Source organism: Salvelinus alpinus, chromosome 21 (assembly GCF_045679555.1).
Source record: "Salvelinus alpinus chromosome 21, SLU_Salpinus.1, whole genome shotgun sequence".
Taxonomy (NCBI): domain Eukaryota; kingdom Metazoa; phylum Chordata; class Actinopteri; order Salmoniformes; family Salmonidae; genus Salvelinus; species Salvelinus alpinus.
The window spans coordinates 48,100,920-48,116,850 of record NC_092106.1 but is presented as its reverse complement, the minus strand read 5'-3'; the positions used below and the strand labels follow the sequence as shown (position 1 = coordinate 48,116,850).

The 15,931-nt window shown below is 51.0% G+C and overlaps 1 protein-coding gene across 2 annotated transcripts in view; it reads right to left on the bottom strand.

The window, feature by feature from the left end:
* The window catches only part of usp32 (ubiquitin specific peptidase 32), a 101,607-nt gene that overhangs the window by 21,939 nt on the left and 63,737 nt on the right, over positions 1–15,931 (bottom strand). Inside the window, exons 7-23 of one of the 2 annotated variants that reach the window (XM_071358083.1) lie at positions 15,172–15,279; positions 14,604–14,719; positions 14,025–14,087; positions 13,794–13,877; positions 13,112–13,173; positions 12,557–12,659; positions 12,149–12,359; positions 11,734–11,921; positions 11,295–11,435; positions 10,196–10,355; positions 6,339–6,493; positions 5,272–5,353; positions 4,600–4,674; positions 4,258–4,396; positions 3,988–4,093; positions 2,172–2,345; positions 1,506–1,680 (exon numbers count right to left, since the gene is read on the bottom strand). In XM_071358083.1, the coding sequence (XP_071214184.1) occupies positions 1,506–1,680; positions 2,172–2,345; positions 3,988–4,093; positions 4,258–4,396; positions 4,600–4,674; positions 5,272–5,353; positions 6,339–6,493; positions 10,196–10,355; positions 11,295–11,435; positions 11,734–11,921; positions 12,149–12,359; positions 12,557–12,659; positions 13,112–13,173; positions 13,794–13,877; positions 14,025–14,087; positions 14,604–14,719; positions 15,172–15,279 (2,142 nt within the window). The remainder of the gene's footprint in view (positions 1–1,505; positions 1,681–2,171; positions 2,346–3,987; positions 4,094–4,257; positions 4,397–4,599; positions 4,675–5,271; positions 5,354–6,338; positions 6,494–10,195; positions 10,356–11,294; positions 11,436–11,733; positions 11,922–12,148; positions 12,360–12,556; positions 12,660–13,111; positions 13,174–13,793; positions 13,878–14,024; positions 14,088–14,603; positions 14,720–15,171; positions 15,280–15,931) is intronic. The other variant, XM_071358084.1, reaches the window with a different exon arrangement.

Genomic DNA, 15,931 nt, shown 5'->3' with positions numbered 1-15,931 from the left:
CTAACCACCAGGCTACCCCGCCTCCTCTAACCACCAGGCTACCCCGCCTCCTCTAACCACTAGGCTACCCCGCCTCCTCTAACCACTAGGCTACCCCGCCTCCTCTAACCACTAGGCTACCCCGCCTCCTCTAACCACTAGGCTACCCCGCCTCCTCTAACCACTAGGCTACCCCGCCTCCTCTAACCACTAGGCTACCCCGCCTCCTCTAACCACTAGGCTACCCCGCCTCCTCTAACCACTAGGCTACCCCGCCTCCTCTAACCACTAGGCTACCCCGCCTCCTCTAACCACTAGGCTACCCCGCCTCCTCTAACCACTAGGCTACCCCGCCTCCTCTAACCACTAGGCTACCCCGCCTCCTCTAACCACTAGGCTACCCCGCCTCCTCTAACCACTAGGCTACCCCGCCTCCTCTAACCACTAGGCTACCCCGCCTCCTCTAACCACTAGGCTACCCCGCCTCCTCTAACCACTAGGCTACCCCGCCTCCTCTAACCACTAGGCTACCCCGCCTCCTCTAACCACTAGGCTACCCCGCCTCCTCTAACCACTAGGCTACCCCGCCTCCTCTAACCACTAGGCTACCCCGCCGCCTCTAACCACTAGGCTACCCGCCTCTAACCACTAGGCTACCCGCCTCTAACCACTAGGCTACCCGCCTCTAACCACTAGGCTACCCGCCTCTAACCACTAGGCTACCCGCCTCTAACCACTAGGCTACCCGCCTCTAACCACTAGGCTACCCGCCTCTAACCACTAGGCTACCCGCCTCTAACCACTAGGCTACCCGCCTCTAACCACTAGGCTACCCGCCTCTAACCACTAGGCTACCCGCCTCTAACCACTAGGCTACCCGCCTCTAACCACTAGGCTACCCGCCTCTAACCACTAGGCTACCCGCCTCTAACCACTAGGCTACCCGCCTCTAACCACTAGGCTACCCGCCTCTAACCACTAGGCTACCCGCCTCTAACCACTAGGCTACCTGCCTCTAACCACTAGGCTACCTGCCTCTAACCACTAGGCTACCTGCCTCTAACCACTAGGCTACCTGCCTCTAACCACTAGGCTACCTGCCTCTAACCACTAGGCTACCTGCCTCTAACCACTAGGCTACCTGCCTCTAACCACTAGGCTACCTGCCTCTAACCACTAGGCTACCTGCCTCTAACCACTAGGCTACCTGCCTCTAACCACTAGGCTACCTGCCTCTAACCACTAGGCTACCTGCCTCTGACTACCCTGACGCTGCCACCAGGGTAAGGAAGTGTGCAGGAAGAATCATAATAAAAAATTTAAAAAAACTCTCCTCTGGCAAACGGTTCAGGTCAATTAAGACCAAAACCAACTAGCCATCCGGAAATCATGTCCACAGAGATCAAACCCCCCCATCCCTTTCCAGGGACCTGCCCCCCCCTCCCTTTCCAGAGACCTGCCCCCCCCCCCCCCTTTCCAGAGACCTGCCCCCCCCCCCATCAGGGTATTGAGCCCCAGGTCCTCACCAGTGATCTCCAGGTGCATGGAGCTGTCCATGGGGAGGGGTAAAGACAGGAAGTTGAAGGGGTCGAAGCGGGCGCTGATGTGACCACACGTCTTACACTTGACCTGGGACTTGAGCTGGCCGTGGAACAGATCCACCACGATGGAACGGTTCCTCCGCAAGTGGTTCTCCCACGCCTGACGAGGAACACGCACACGGAACCATAGAGACGTAAAACACACACACACACACACACACACACACACACACACAGCACTAATGCTGCTAATTACTCCTATAAACATACACACTGTTCATTAACTGTATATCAATACACACACTTCACAGGTCATCCACTCATTAAGAAGTGCTTAGTGAATGGGCTGACTTTCATTGACTCTCCTGGTCTCTAGACACCCAAGATGGCTGCCAGAAGATGCTCCAAAGGACGATGATGATGTAGTGCTGTATGATTGGTGAATGTTACTCTACAGTCTAGTTTTTCCTTTTCCTTTTTTCGTTTATTGAATTTATTGTTTCCATATTAACAGTGGAAAATTCTCTGGGAAAATAAAGATTGATTGATTGGTTGTACGTGTGTGTATTGGTTGACTGTGTGCGCACGCGTGTGTGTGTGAAGTTGTGAGTGTATTTGTGCGTATGTTTGGTTTATTGATTGAACTCTGACCTCTAAGGCAACCTCCCAGTCGGGTCGTCCGTTGCTGTCCTTCAGCTCTACGTAGGGTTTCTCATGCACCCTGTTCAGGTCCTCATGGAGCCCGTCCAATAGGAAGGCCAGAAGCTCCTGACTGTCCTGCTGCTGGAAGCCGTTGAACCGTGGGGCGTACTTCGCTATCGTCCACTACACGGGTCGGTAGTGAGACAAACACACATTAGTCAATTAATTCATATCACAATGGCTACAAGCAGACCAATTCTGATATTTTTTCCACTAATTTTTGTTTTGACCAATCACATCAGAGCTGATCCGAATGGTGAAAAGACTGCTTCTTGACAAAAATGTCCGCTTAACCCGGAAGCCAGCCGCACCAATGTGTCGTAGGAAACACCGTACACCTGCCGACCTGGTCAGCGTGCACTGCGCCCTGCCCGCCACAGCAGTCGCTAGAGCGCGATGGGACAAGGACATCCCTTCCGGGCCAAACCCTCCCCTAACCCGGACGACGCTGGACCAAACCCTCCCCTAACCCGGACGACGCTGGACCAAACCCTCCCCTAACCCGGACGACGCTGGACCAAACCCTCCCCTAACCCGGACGACGCTGGACCAAACCCTCCCCTAACCCGGACGACGCTGGACCAAACCCTCCCCTAACCCGGACGACGCTGGACCAAACCCTCCCCTAACCCGGACGACGCTGGGCCAAACCCTCCCCTAACCCGGACGACGCTGGACCAAACCCTCCCCTAACCCGGATGACGCTGGGCCAAACCCTCCCCTAACCCGGACGACGCTGGACCAAACCCTCCCCTAACCCGGATGACGCTGGGCCAAACCCTCCCCTAACCCGGACGACGCTGGGCCAAACCCTCCCCTAACCCGGACGACGCTGGGCCAAACCCTCCCCTAACCCAGACGACGCTGGACCAAACCCTCCCCTAACCCGGACGACGCTGGGCCAAACCCTCCCCTAACCCGGACGACGCTGGACCAAACCCTCCCCTAACCCAGACGACGCTGGACCAAACCCTCCCCTAACCCGGACGACGCTGGACCAAACCCTCCCCTAACCCAGACGACGCTGGACCAAACCCTCCCCTAACCCGGACGACGCTGGACCAATTGTGCACCGCCACCCATGGATCTCCCGGTCGCGGCCGTCTGCGGACAGAGCCTGGACTCGAACCAGGATCTCTAGTGGCACAGCTAGCACTGTGATGCAGAGCCTTAGACCACTACGCCAAACGAGCTCTATTTTAAATGCTTTGATTCCATCTGAAATACACAGCTAAATTATTGAATACTTTTTACGACTTTACCTCTTATATTGGTAAATATGAGTTGTGGTATTGAGTAGAAAGACATGACTTTACAATTCAAATGTCTGATAATGTATGAATTCAGCGTATCGCTAGATGTTTTGGATATTGTCTAGGCCAACCAGCATCTTCCCTGTCATCGCTGGCTTTGTGACTGACAGCCTACACCATCAAGAAAGAGGTCACTAGAAAACGCATATCGTTCATTCTTGTGGGAGAAGGCTATACAGACTTTTCTGACTAGAAAATCAGAAGCTTTTAAATGAAAAGAAGCCGAGTTAATTAACGAAGTGGAAAAAGTAGCCGGCTGACAAGACTGTTATCGGCTATTTAGCCGACGGCCGGCGCTTAAAGAAAACACTGAATGAGACCACATATTAGTCAATTCATTCATATCACATATGGAAACATTAAGGACATAGTACAAGTTACTGTCCACTACAGGGAGTAAGGAAATCCCATCCACTGTTGTGCCGATCCATGCCAGGATTTATAAAACCCACCCTGAGTTTGAGAGGAGCGACGTTCTTCTGAGTTCCACTCCACAGCTCCATCAGTAAGTCTCCGTAGCATTTAGCCATGTGACCTCGCATCCCGATGGGATTGGTTCTGGACACACGAAAAATACAAGTCAGTAATGCTATCCAACAAGCTGTTCAACTTTCCACAACACACACACACACACACACACACACACACACACACACACACACACACACACACACACACACACACACACACACACACACACACACACACACACACACACACACCTGTTGAGTTCATAGAGGTGTCTTCCTGAGATGAAGTAATCAGTGAGGGGCGTGGTGTTGCTCACACACTGGATGCTAGAGTTCATAAAGCACGTGTTGCCTAGGTTACTGAGGCCCGTGGCACCCTTCTCCGTAGCAACTGGGGGGGGGGGGGGGTGTAGACATGCACAGTATTCAGTATTAGACTACATATTTACATGTTTGAAAGGTTTTAGGGGAGAATCAGAGAGAGGTTAGAGCTAAAATCGATCATTCTAAATAGTGAAAGCTCTTGATAACTGCGTTGTAAATGTATGTACCGATGTACTGGTAGAAGGGGCTTGTGACACCGTCCCACTGTACCTTTATGTCGGTCCATTTTACTGCTGTTAGCGATGAAGGACATCTCTTCTGGCCAGCTCATGTCTTTGTTCCGAACTAAAAAAAAAACACAAGATGAAGGTTTTACACATCAATGACTTACAGTACAAAGACGTGCTACTTTCATCTTCCCTTTATAATCAGAAGTTTGCAGTCAGGGTTTTTAAATATTTCAACACACTCAGCAGTCAGATAAAGTTTAAATTAATTATAGCGTTCTTTGAACGTACCCTCGATAACTAAGTGTCGTACCCTCGATAACTAAGTGTCGTACCCTCGATAACTAAGTGTCGTTTCGTTGAACGTACCCTCGATAACTAAGTGTCGTCTTTTTGAACGTACCCTCGATAACTAAGTGTCGTACCCTCGATAACTAAGTGTCGTACCCTCGATAACTAAGTGTCGTACCCTCGATAACTAAGTGTCGTACCCTCGATAACTAAGTGTCGTCTTTTTGAACGTACCCTCGATAACTAAGTGTCGTCTTTTTGAACGTACCCTCGATAACTAAGTGTCGTACCCTCGATAACTAAGTGTCGTACCCTCGATAACTAAGTGTCGTACCCTCGATAACTAAGTGTCGTACCCTCGATAACTAAGTGTCGTCTTTTTGAACGTACCCTCGATAACTAAGTGTCGTTTCGTTGAACGTACCCTCGATAACCAAGTGTTGCTCGTCCTGAATCTTCAGGCCCTCCAGAGTGTGGTCCTCATCATCCAGCAGGGTCAGATAGTTCTGGGGGGGGAGGAGAACAGGGTCAGATAGTTCTGGGGGGAGGAGGAGAACAGGGTCAGATAGTTCTGGGGGGAGGAGGAGAACAGGGTCAGATAGTTCTGGTGGGGGGAGGAGGAGAACAGGGTCAGATAGTTCTGGGGGGAGGAGGAGAACAGGGTCAGATAGTTCTGGGGGGAGGAGGAGAACAGGGTCAGATAGTTCTGGGGGGAGGAGGAGAACAGGGTCAGATAGTTCTGGGGGGAGGAGGAGAACAGGGTCAGATAGTTCTGGGGGGAGGAGGAGAACATGGTCAGATAGTTCTGGGGAGGAGGAGAACAGGGTCAGATAGTTCTGGGGGGAGGAGGAGAACAGGGTCAGATAGTTCTGGGGGAGGAGGAGAACAGGGTCAGATAGTTCTGGGGGAGGAGGAGAACAGGGTCAGATAGTTCTGGGGGGAGGAGGAGAACAGGGTCAGATAGTTCTGGGGGGAGGAGGAGAACAGGGTCAGATAGTTCTGGGGGGAGGAGGAGAACAGGGTCAGATAGTTCTGGGGGGAGGAGGAGAACAGGGTCAGATAGTTCTGGGGGGAGGAGGAGAACAGGGTCAGATAGTTCTGGGGGAGGAGGAGAACAGGGTCAGATAGTTCTGGGGGGAGGAGGAGAACAGGGTCAGATAGTTCTGGGGGGAGGAGGAGAACAGGGTCAGATAGTTCTGGGGGGAGGAGGAGAACAGGGTCAGATAGTTCTGGGGGGAGGAGGAGAACAGGGTCAGATAGTTTTGGGGGGAGGAGGAGATCAGGGTCAGATAGTTCTGGTGGGAGGTTTGGATGAGGAGAGGTCAACATCCGCACGTTTATATTAATTTATATTTTCTCATGTCACCGTAATATCACTTATTATATAGTTGTGGACATGTGATAGTTGTGGACATGTGATAGTTGTGGACATGTGATAGTTGTGGACATGTGATAGTTGTGGACATGTGATAGTTGCTCAAGAATACACACCTCGCTGTTATAGAGCCACAGCCTCATGTCCTCGTCTTTGATGCGTAGCCTCCGAGACAGGTACAGGTGGATGTCCTTGATGGTGCCCACACGGCTGAAACAGCCTGTATAGGCCAGGACACGCTTCAGAGGAGCGTTGGGGGAGGGCACGTTACCTGGAGGGGGAGAGAGAGAGAAATGGGAGGAGGGGGGAGAGAGAGAGGGATAATGAGGAGAGAAAGAGGGGGGCGAGAGGAGGAGGAGGGGAGAAAGAGGAGGGCGAGAGGGGAGCGAGAGAGGCGAGAGAGAGAGAGGGGGATAATGAGGAGAGAAAGAGGGGGGGCGAGAGGAGGAGAAGAGGGGGGCGAGAGGAGGAGGGGAGAAAGAGGAGGGCGAGAGGAGGGGAGCGAGAGAGGCGAGAGAGAGAGAGAGGGGGATAATGAGGAGAGAAAGAGGGGGGCGAAAGGAGGAGAAGAGGGGGGCGAGAGGAGGAGGGGAGAAAGAGGAGGGCGAGAGGGGAGCGAAAGAGGCGAGGAGAGAGAGGGGGATAATGAGGAGAGAAAGAGGGGGGCGAGAGGAGGAGAAGAGGGGGGCGAGAGGAGGAGGGGAGAAAGAGGAGGGGAGAAAGAGGAGGGCGAGAGGAGGAGGGGAGAAAGAGAAGGGCGAGAGGAGGAGGGGAGAAAGAGAAGGGCGAGAGGGGAGCGAAAGAGGCGAGGAGAGAGAGGGGGATAATGAGGAGAGAAAGAGGGGGGCGAGAGGAGGAGAAGAGGGGGGCGAGAAAGAGGAGGGCGAGAGGGGGAGGGGAGAAAGAGGAGGGCGAGAGGGGGAGGGGAGAAAGAGGAGGGCGAGAGGGGGAGGGGAGCGAGAGAGGCGAGGTGGGGAGAGAGGCGAGGGGGGAAAACACTCCAGCCTTTAGTGGACTATGAGCTCCCAAAGTCTTGTAACAAAAACACACACACAGACGCACACAGACGCTCACAGACGCTCACAGACGCTCACAGACACGCACAGACACGCACACACAGACACGCACACAGACAGACGCACACAGACAGACGCACACAGACGCACACAGCCTGTGAGTGTTAAATCAACACATTATTACAAGAGAGAATAGTTCAGTTGGTGGAGGATTAGTTGTAAGGAAGCAGCAAGAAAGTGTGTTTTAGATTAGATCATTTAATTAATAGACTGATTCATTAAAATCAACTCATTAGTGACTCACAAGATTCAAATCTGATTCAATCATAAGTCAACAAAAATCAATATTAGTTCAGTTAATAAACAATTACTAAAAACAAAAATGGAACTGATTATTACTGATTTTAAAATTAAAGCCCCAAAAAAAGAAAAAAAGAAAACCTTAATCTGTGATTGATCGGTTGTACTTTGTCAATACTTTGAAAGCAAACAGAATGAATCAAAAGCTGTAAACAGCATATTTCTCCCAGCAGCACAGCCTTGCTCTTTGGTCAGTATGTCTGGGTCTAGTCATTCTATGGCACTTGCAGCAAATGTGATCGTGGGTTCGATTCCCGCTGAGGCCACCCATACATAAAATGTATGCACGCATGACTAAGTCGCTTTGGATAAAAGCATCTGCTAAATAGCATACAGTATATTATATATGATTATTTCTATGCCTGGTCAGCTGGTATTTGTGACTGGAGCCAAACTAACTCCTCTGGGCCAGATATCTGATAGCACCGGTCCGATTAGATTACCACTCTAATGCCTCATAGTGCCTCTGTGTGCCACTAATGCCTCATAGTGCCTCTGAGCACCACTCCAATGCCTCATAGTGCACCACTCTAATGCCTCATAGTGCCTCTGTGTGCACCACTCTAATGCCTCATAGTGCATCTGTGCGCCACTCCAATACCTCATAGTGCCTCTGTGCACCACTCTAATGCCTCATAGTGCCTCTATGCGCCACTCCAATACCTCATAGTACACCACTCCAGTGCCTCATAGTGCACCACTCTAATGCCTCATAGTGCACCACTCTAATGCCTCATAGTGCACCACTCTAATGCCTCTGTGTGCACCACTCTAATGCCTCTGTGTGCACCACTCTAATGCCTCTGTGTGCACCACTAATGCCTCATAGTGCCTCTGTGCACCACTCCAATGCCTCATAGTGCCTCTGTGCACCACTCCAATGCCTCATAGTGCCTCTGAGCACCACTCCAATGCCTCATAGTGCCTCTGAGCACCACTCCAATGCCTCATAGTGCCTCTGAGCACCACTCCAATACCTCATAGTGCACCACTCTAATGCCTCATAGTGCCTCTGTGCGCCACTCCAATACCTCATAGTGCCTCTGTGCACCACTCCAATACCTCATAGTGCCTCTATGCGCCACTCCAATACCTCATAGTACACCACTCCAGTGCCTCATAGTGCACCACTCCAATACCTCATAGTGCCTCTGAGCACCACTCTAATGCCTCATAGTGCCTCTGTGCGCCACTCCAATGCCTCATAGTGCCTCTGTGCGCCACTCCAATACCTCATAGGGCCTCTGAGCACCACTCTAATGCCGCATAGGGCCTCTGTGCACCACTCCAATGCCTCATAGTGCCTCTGTGTGCACCACTCCAATGCCTCATAGTGCCTCTGTGCGCCACTCCAATACCTCATAGTGCACCACTAATGCCTCATAGTGCCTCTGTGCACCACTCTAATACCTCATAGTGCCTCTGAGCACCACTCTAATGCCTCATAGGGCCTCTGTGCACCACTCCAATACCTCATAGTGCACCACTAATGCCTCATAGTGCCTCTGTGCACCACTCTAATACCTCATAGTGCCTCTGAGCACCACTCTAATGCCTCATAGGGCCTCTGTGCACCACTCTAATACCTCATAGTGCCTCTGCAGCACATCCCCAATCTGATTACCATAGAGCTACATTAGTGGAGGTTCAGGCACATAAACCGCCTGGAAATTACAGACTTGACTAACAGAAACCTACATAATCATTTTGTTCACATTGACTTGACACCCCATGGTGTGGCCCACATCACACTGCCCCATGACATAAGAGATGGAATAAGCTAACCTGGGTTTACCGCACCTGAATTAAACACAATCTGTTAAAGTAGGCTAATTGGCTAGCATTGCCATCAGCTGTTGTTTACAGTTTCTGTTATGTCATCATTATAACACTTTTTTTTTAACGTAGGCTTTACGAAGGGCGTGTCAAGCTTTATAGCACCACTGTTGTGACAACAAGGCTATGCGGACAGAAGAGTAAGCGTTAGGCTCTCAGTGTCTTTTAGTATGGTCAGTGGGCACCATATCCACCCCCCTATGGACCATGACTCATCCTGCAGTCCATTCTAAGAACTTGATTAGGGGCCGGACCAGTCCATTTTAGGGGCATGATTAGGGGCCGGACCAGTCCATTTTAGAGACATGATTAGGGGCCGGACCAGTCCATTATAACAGCATGATTAGGGGCCGAACCAGTCCATTTTAGGGGCATGATTAGGGTCCGGACCAGTCCATTTTAGGGGCATGATCAGGGGCCAGACCAGTCCATTATAACAGCATGATTAGGGGCCAGACCAGTCCATTATAACAGCATGATTAGGGGCCAGACCAGTCCATTATAACAGCATGATTAGGGGTGGACCAGTCCATTATAACAGCATGATTAGGGGTGGACCAGTCCATTATAACAGCATGATTAGGGGTGGACCAGTCCATTATAACAGCATGATTAGGGGTGGACCAGTCCATTATAACAGCATGATTAGGGGTGGACCAGTCCATTATAACAGCATGATTAGGGGTGGACTACAGTAGTAGTAGTAGCGTTTGTTGGCTCCTAGCAGGCCGTCTTTCTTTCTTGCTGCAGGCTTACGTTACCTCTGGGGAGGTGCTGGGGGAACATTCTCAGGCTGGTCATACCCATGTTAACCCAGATGTTGGACTGGGGGGTGCGTGTGGCGGGCTGCTGCCGTAGGAAGAGGAGGTAGCGTGGGAAGAGCTCCAGCTCAGCACGGCCTGTTTTCGTCTGCTGGATCACCTGGACAAAAGGAGAGGAGTACCTTCACCCAACAAGTACCTCCACCCCGACCGGTACCTCCCTCCACCCCGACCGGTACCTCCCTCCGCCCAACCGGTACCTCCCTCCGCCCAACCGGTACCTCCCTCCGCCCAACCGGTACCTCCCTCCGCCCAACCGGTACCTCCCTCCGCCCAACCGGTACCTCCCTCCGCCCAACCGGTACCTCCCTCCGCCCAACCAGTACCTCCCTCCGCCCAACCGGTACCTCCCTCCGCCCAACCGGTACCTCCCTCCGCCCAACCGGTACCTCCCTCCGCCCAACCGGTACCTCCCTCCGCCCAACCGGTACCTCCCTCCGCCCAACCGGTACCTCCCTCCGCCCAACCGGTACCTCCCTCCGCCCAACCAGTACCTCCACCCACTGCTGTCAGTGTATAGTAACTCAAGCTCTTAAATATATATTTTTTTTTACAATCACATTTTAATATTTACATTTTCTACATGAAAAACATTCTGTAATGTTTCAACTGTTCTGTATTCTATTCATGTCATGTATTACATGTTGTTGATTTTAAATGAGTGTTTTGCAATTGTTTAGTAATTATTAGTAATTATGTATTTCTTCAGTTTTATCTGTGCGCAAGAATAAATAAACTGAGGGCTGAGCCCTAACTTTAGGTATGCACACACAACTGAAACTTTCACAAAAATCATCCACAAGTGTGAAAATCTCTCAAGCTAGACCCAGTCCTAGAGGTGACCATCTGTGGTTCAGTGGTTGTGTTGTGGTCCGTCTGTGGTTGTGTGGTTGTGTTGTGGTCCATCTACGGTTCAGTGGTTGTGTGGTTGTGTTGTGGTCCATCTACAGTTCAGTGGTTGTGTTGTGGTTCAGTGGTTGTGTTGTGGTCCATCTACGGTTCAGTGATAGTGTGAGGGGAGGTTGTGGTCCATACATACCGGTCGTGGCAGGCTGAGGTTAGCTCCATACCAGTGGAACAGTGCCCTCCACACAGGCTCTGGTACCGTCTCAAAGTCCCTGCCCGCCACCAGCTGTAAGGACTGCTTCAGCCGGCCTCCCTCCATGGTCAATGTGGGGGCCTGGGGGAACAGGAGAGAGACTGGGGAACAGGACACACATTGCCCTCTCTACTCCTCCATTACTGATGGAGATACACAGGCCATGCCTAATGCCTGGCCGTATCATCACAGGGCTGAGACCACATAACTAGGAGGAAAAAGAGAGAGCGAGCGAGAGAGGCTCAGTGGGAGAGTTTGGATGGAATAACACTTTTCTCTGTGAACTTAAATCAACAACTTGATGTTTGGAAAATGGACAAGACAACGTATTAGAAATAGCTAATGTAACCACTATATAATATAGGGGGCAAACACACACCTTCATGGGGTCTGTGTTAACCAGGGGCTGGTTGTCGATGGCTCCAGGTCTCTGAGCTGCCAGATGGGACTGGGAGAGGGAGGGGATGTGGCCGTTGGTCCCGGAGAAACACTGGTTGTTGTCTGACATGTTGTGTTGCCGGGCAAAACAGATATCTGTGGCTGAGGGTCCGGCCTGGGGGGTCACCACTGAGGAGGAGGAGGAGGAGGAGGAAGGGGGGGGTGACGGCATCAGAGAAACACTTTACATTCAGGTTAAGGTACCCTTAGAGGGGTTGTAAAAGGGTTAAAAGTAGTTTAGAAAAGGGTAAACCATGAATTAATAAGTAGTTTATAAATAGTGAATAAACCGTTATAACCCATAGTTTGAGGTTGTAACAGCATGCACAGCGCTGCCTAGTGGTCCGGTCACTGACCTGTGCTTTGGGTCTCTGTTGCTTCAGAGGCGCTGGACACAGCATCAGGGGACCTCTCCTCTGAGGCGCTGGCTGGGCCGGGCAGACCTTCACCTACACAGCGTACCCCTAACCCTGGCTCCAGGGTGGCAGGCTTGACAGTGGCAGAGGCCTGAGGATTCCTCAGAGAGGAAAGGATAGAGGGCTGATCCACCACGATGGACTTGTGGTCCTGAGGAGAGAGAGAGGAGAGGGTAGAATGGTTAGTAACCTTGGTGTGTTGTGATGATCATATTCTGCTCTTCAACGTAACAGTTAGGGGTTCCATTTAGGGTGCTTCACTTGGCACCCTATTCCCTATGTAGTGCACTACATTTGACCCTATGGGCCCTGGCGCTATTTGGGACGCAGCCTTGGACTTCCACTCACATATTTGACGTAGTCTTTCCACAGCGTCCACCACTGGCTGGAGATGAGAAACCAGTTCTCACCAGGCTGAAGCCCATGTCTGCCCTCTCTGTCCAGCCACCCCCTGAACACACACACACACACACACACACACCACACACCACACACACACACACACACACACGAGTTGAAAGCTTTAAACTGTAGAGGTGTAAAACCTGTTTAAAGAGTTCTTCAGGAGAAAGAGGATGTGAAAGGGAAAGGGGGATACCTAGTCAGTTGTACAACACATTTAACCCACCCCCTCTTGAATCAGGGAGGTGTGGGGGGCTGCCTTAAAAAAGTGGGTTAACTGTCTTGCTCAGGGGCAGAAGGCGCCCGGGGATCAGTGGGTTAACTGCCTTGCTCAGGGGCAGAAGGCGCCCGGGGAACAGTGGGTTAACTGCCTTGCTCAGGGGCAGAAGGCCCCAGGGGAACAGTGGGTTAACTGCCTTGCTCAGGGGCAGAAGGCGCCCGGGGAACAGTGGGTTAACTGCCTTTCTCAGGGGCAGAAGGACAGATAGTTGATGTGTATACCTGATGATTTGTCCCTCCTCTTCAGCAGTGGCAGGTCGAAGCCCAAGGACAATGTGACAGACCTGTAGAAACACAGACAGAGGGGCATGAAGAGAAAGCCCCAGACCTGCAGGAACACAGACAGTGGGGCATGAAGAGAAAGCCCCAGACCTGCAGAAACACAGACAGAGGAGGCATGAAGAGAAAGCCCCAGGCCTGCAGAAACACAGACAGAGGAGGCATGAAGAGAAAGCCCCAGGCCTGCAGAAACACAGACAGAGGGGCATGAAGAGAAAGCCCCAGACCTGCAGGAACACAGACAGTGGGGCATGAAGAGAAAGCCCCATACCTGCAGGAACACAGACAGAGGAGGCATGAAGAGAAAGCCCCAGGCCTGCAGGAACACAGACAGTGGGGCATGAAGAGAAAGCAAACTATAAACTGAGGGGAAAACATGGAAACAGACCTGGAACAAACCATCAAATGTGTGTGTGTGTGTGTGTGTGTGTGTGTGTGTGTGTGTGTGTGTGTGTGTGTGTGTGTGTGTGTGTGTGTGTGTGTGTGTGTGTGTGTGTGTGTGTGTGTGTGTGTGTGTGTGTGTGTGTGTGTGTGTGTGTGTGTGAGAGTGTGTGTGTGTGTGTGTGTGTGTGTGAGAGTGTGTGAGTGTGTGAGTGTGTGTGTGTGTGTGTGTGTGTGTTCTGACCTGGAACAGCAGGTTGAGGAATTCGTTGGCCAGAGCACTGTTCACACTCCAGATCTGGTAGTCCTCCAGGGTCAGGTGACCCAGCTGTGTGTGAGGTTCAAAGGTTAAGTCAAAAAGGTTAGGGTCAAACACGAGGGTTAAAATGTCAGTGGACAGCAGTAGCATTATGAGATATTTATCCAATCACGTTACAGACAAAAACACCTATTGTATATCCTAGAAGATTCTCACCTTGGTCGTGTCGTGCATCTTCAGGATTCCCTCCACTATGTCCGACACGTTGGTGAGCAGTTCCTGAAAACAGGATAATGAGAGTCAGAACTTAGGTAAGGTAGCTTACTTATCAAACCCAACCACCTCCATTACATTATCCATTTAGCCTGTATCCCAGCAGTACTTACAGGGAGCGGTGTCCGTGCCCAGCAGTACTTACAGGGAGCGGTGTCCAGCAGTACTTACAGGGAGCGGTGTCCGTGCCCAGCAGTACTTACAGGGAGCTGTGTCCAGCAGTACTTACAGGGAGCGGTGTCCAGCAGTACTTACAGGGAGCGGTGTCCGTGCCCAGCAGTACTTACAGGGAGCGGTGTCCAGCAGTACTTACAGGGAGCGGTGTCCGTGTCCAGCAGTACTTACAGGGAGCGGTGTCCAGCAGTACTTACAGGGAGCGGTGTCCGTGCCCAGCAGTACTTACAGGGAGCGGTGTCCAGCAGTACTTACAGGAAGTGTGTCCGTGTCCAGCAGTACTTACAGGAAGTGTGTCCGTGTCCAGCAGTACTTACAGGAAGTGTGTCCGTGTCCAGCAGTACTTACAGGAAGTGTGTCCGTGCGATTGTCCTTCCACACTTCCAGGAGTGCGGCTACCATCTCGTGGATTTCGTCTCGAGACAGAACCCCATCCCGGTCCACGTCAAACACTTTGAAACAAACTGGGGAAACACGAGAGAGAAAGAAAGGGTACAAAAATACTCTATAACATAACACTGTAATTTCTAACTACAGACTCCTCAAGCCGCAGTTATACCAAATATGTTGTGCTCGTCATCTGTATTCCTCCGTGTGATCTGCAGTGAGTTACTTAGATAATTAACTGGAGTCTTAAGTTTCCAATATCTGCTGCCATTTCCAAGCGTGAAAATGTAATTTCAAGGCCTGATGAGAATCTAGATGACAGGATAGATGACATACTAATGACTATTCAGAGGCAGTAGACGATCGTAAAAAACAAGAACCACATGTTTTTACAACATAAGGAGATTGGGGAAAAGCACTGCAGCTCTTCCACTCACACAGTACACACACCATAACGTGTGAAAGGAAGCCTTAGGTTAGGAAATCACTACTCTCTACCTACTACAACAGATCACAGAGCAGCTCTTACATTTCTGCCTCTCGGCGACGGGCCCCCGGCAACAGGCAGACAGGCCACAGGAGATCTCCTTAAAGTCAATGTGATTGTCCCGGTTCTCATCAAACGCATGAAACAAACCTGGGAAACGAGATCAAAAAAGACAAGTTAACCATGTTCTACTACAAAGTGGATAATTGCAAAAAAGAGAAATAGTTTTGTGTGAAGGTTTGGTATCAGATCTTTTGGGAACTCATATCGAACCAAATCACAAGGATCACATTAATATTCATAAACATGGGGACTGAAAAAGAAAACATGGCCACTGGCCTGGCCTTGAGGAAAGGCGTGTCTTTGCAATAAATCCCTGCCCACCCGAACAACCTTCATTGTGCCTCGCTCTGAGACCCAGGGTAGTGACAGGAAGCATCTCTAGCGGCTACTACTGAAACACGCGCACGGACAACGTTCTCCTGTTCTGGTCAGTGTTGACATCGTTGTCTTTGTAGTCAAGTTAGCTCGCTAGCTAACGTTAGCTGTTAACCTTGCGTGTTTGACAATGGAAGCTATTAGCAAACGTTTGTGTCAGCTAGCGTAAAAGACAACTGTTCCCAAGGCCAGCCCAGCAGCTATCGCTCGGCCAAACCCCCATGTTTTCGTTCAACAACAAAACAAAACCCTCTTACAACACAAGCAGTGGGTCATAGTCCAAACAACAACGTGGTTTTAACATTGAGAGACCATCAGAACGGCTTGTCATCTAAATAATCCACACACAATATATACTCATACA